This window comes from Alligator sinensis, unplaced genomic scaffold (genome assembly GCF_000455745.1).
Source record: "Alligator sinensis unplaced genomic scaffold, ASM45574v1 scaffold180_1, whole genome shotgun sequence".
Lineage (NCBI taxonomy): Eukaryota > Metazoa > Chordata > Crocodylia > Alligatoridae > Alligator > Alligator sinensis.
Window position 1 is genome coordinate 819717 of NW_005842640.1, and position 2474 is coordinate 822190.

At 35.0% G+C, this 2474-nt stretch overlaps 1 protein-coding gene across 10 annotated transcripts in view; it reads right to left on the reverse strand.

The window, feature by feature from the left end:
- Nucleotides 1-2474, reverse strand: part of DOPEY1 (dopey family member 1) — a 107436-nt gene that overhangs the window by 20764 nt on the left and 84198 nt on the right. For all 10 annotated transcript variants that reach the window (XR_003096211.1, XM_025215328.1, XM_025215329.1 and 7 more), the window contains 2 exons: nt 1161-1310; nt 673-734 (listed from right to left, as the gene is read on the reverse strand). Coding sequence is in view for 9 of the 10 variants with exons in the window: in XM_025215328.1 (XP_025071113.1) it covers nt 673-734; nt 1161-1310 (212 nt within the window). In the remaining variant the exon portion in view is untranslated. The remainder of the gene's footprint in view (nt 1-672; nt 735-1160; nt 1311-2474) is intronic.

A 2474-nucleotide genomic window follows, 5' to 3' on the forward strand; every position in this document is an offset into this window, starting at 1 on the left:
CGGCCTGGCAGGCCACATCCGGCCTGCAGGCTGTATTTTGTCCACCCCTGAGATACAGCTTTACTACGTATATTTGTAACAAACATGTATTAAATGAAAACTTCCAATGGCCTTTACTTTTTTTTTTTTTCTCTCTCTCTCTTTCTCTCTTTTACACGTTGGGCCAAATTCTGCTCTCGGTTTACTGGAGCACATCTAGGTGTAGCAGTGTTATTATGCATTGTTTAAATACATTGTTTATAAAAAAAATGATTCTGCAATTAATCTAGAATCCTCTTTCTCCTTATGGCAGAGCATAACTAAAGACATTTTAAGATTTGAAAAAGTATTTTCTTGTTAAACTTTTTCACGTAGTGTGTGAAATTCACTGGTGGTGTAGGTAGGTATAAGCACATTTATTTAGTAGGAGCTATGTTCTAGTATGTAGAGATGTACATGTTGCCTATTCTCCCAGATACCAGTAGCTTAATAAAAATTAAATTAAAACAGTTAAAATACATTTAAGTCGAACAATTTACAAATCTCTTTTCTGGGATTTCTGAAGTAAACTAACAACGTTAGGATTTTTCAGTCTCTCAGGTAAATCCTACCATCCATTATATTAATAAGTTATCCTGCAGAGTGCTTTGAAGAGTAACAAAACATATATCTACAGCAGAAGCCAATACTCACTCATCAAATCTCTGAATGTGGTTTTGTCATGGGTCATCAAATTATCCATAATTGCTCTCCAACTAAAAGGCAATGATTGTAGGTCAGTAGAAAAGGATGCCATTTTTATTTTTATCAGAAGAGTTTTCTTCTCTTAAGTAAATTGCAAAATATATACAGCGCCAAGTTTCCTAATGGCCCCAACCTGACCTACATCTATACATATACACACACAATTTTGCATGTGTATACTAACTGCAATATGCAATTTTCAGTATTCTCTCTTATTCATGCCAATGATAAATACATTAAAATGTACTCAATTTATGCATATAGATAAGGCTCGAGTATATGATTTTTTTCACGTGACCATGAAAGTTGTTACATCATAATTTGTATGTCCCCGTGAACAGCATAATTTTTTTGGAAAAGCGGGCATACTGCATGTAAAACTAATTATATGCTACAAGCCAAACATATCATGACATACAAGCTAGAAAAACTCTTACTGATTAACACAAGAAGCATCCATTTGGAAGAAGCTGGAATCCATGAAAAGATCAAATGCTTCTTTTTTCCATGCTCTCCTTGTATACTGATACCCACTAAGACTGCTCAGCAACTGAACACAAGCTCGATAGCTAGATGCATTATGAGCACTGGAAGGGGAAAGCAATTCAACATGAAATAATTTAAATCACTGCTTAACAGAAGTTATGAACACTTGTGCAAACTGCTGCTAAAGTTTTAAAATATCAAATAAAAATCACTGTCAGACATGCTACAGAAGCAATACCTACCTTTTGTTTAACCATACTGGTTAACCATACTCTTTAGCAACCAGAGTTTGAAAAACTGTGAAAGATTTGTGCTAGGATCCTGAATTTTATTCATGTCTCTGAGATGGGAATGCAGGATTGTGGTTAGACAGACCCAAAGCACATATCAGATTTGCTTCAGAGCACACTATGGTTAAGTGAAGAAGACTTGGGGCTGCCTTATCTGAGACTTGGATTCTATTCCAAACTATGTCTGAAGTGCCTATAAAGTATTTGTCAAGGATGGCAGCTAATACTTCAGTATCTTTGGAAGCTGGGGTATGAGGCCCTGATCAAGAAGGGCTGTGAAATGCATGGACATAAAAACAGCAGCCAGAAAGATGAGATCTGACCTGCTGGCTCACAGCTCAACCTATTTATTTCAAATGATTTGTTGAAGGGACTGTTCTCCCTCAGATGGATTCTGGGAACCAACCAAGGTTGAAGAGCTGGTTCTATCAAAACTGAATACTCACAGCATAAGAATATCCATTTTTTTAATATCAAATTCCATAACACAATACAGAAAAGACATCAACACTAAACAGTAGAGATAAGGCATATAAAGCAAATTATTAAAATGTATAAAATATATATTTATCTAAGGGCATGACAATCTTATCAATGTCTGAAAGACATTTAATCTTAAATTTCAGGCTTAAAGTCTGAAAAACCTCTAACAGTTGGCTAACTTGTTAGGGAAAGGTCCTTCTTACCTAGGTTTCAAAAGTGCTAACAAAGTGCATTTAAAGTAGGCAGTTCAGCAAGAACTGCAATTCTAGGTTAAACAGCAAAAATCCCAAAGTAGACCTGGTTTTTTTCACTCTATTGCTTACTAAAAAGCTTAATAAATAAAGTAAAAATATATATACCATATATTTGCTTGAATATAAGACAAAAATTTTTTCCCCAATCAGCATGGGGAAAAAAACCTCCTTGGCTTACATTCACATATTCACATACAAGAAAATTTCATTATATACAGTACAAGCCATCTGCCTGTCA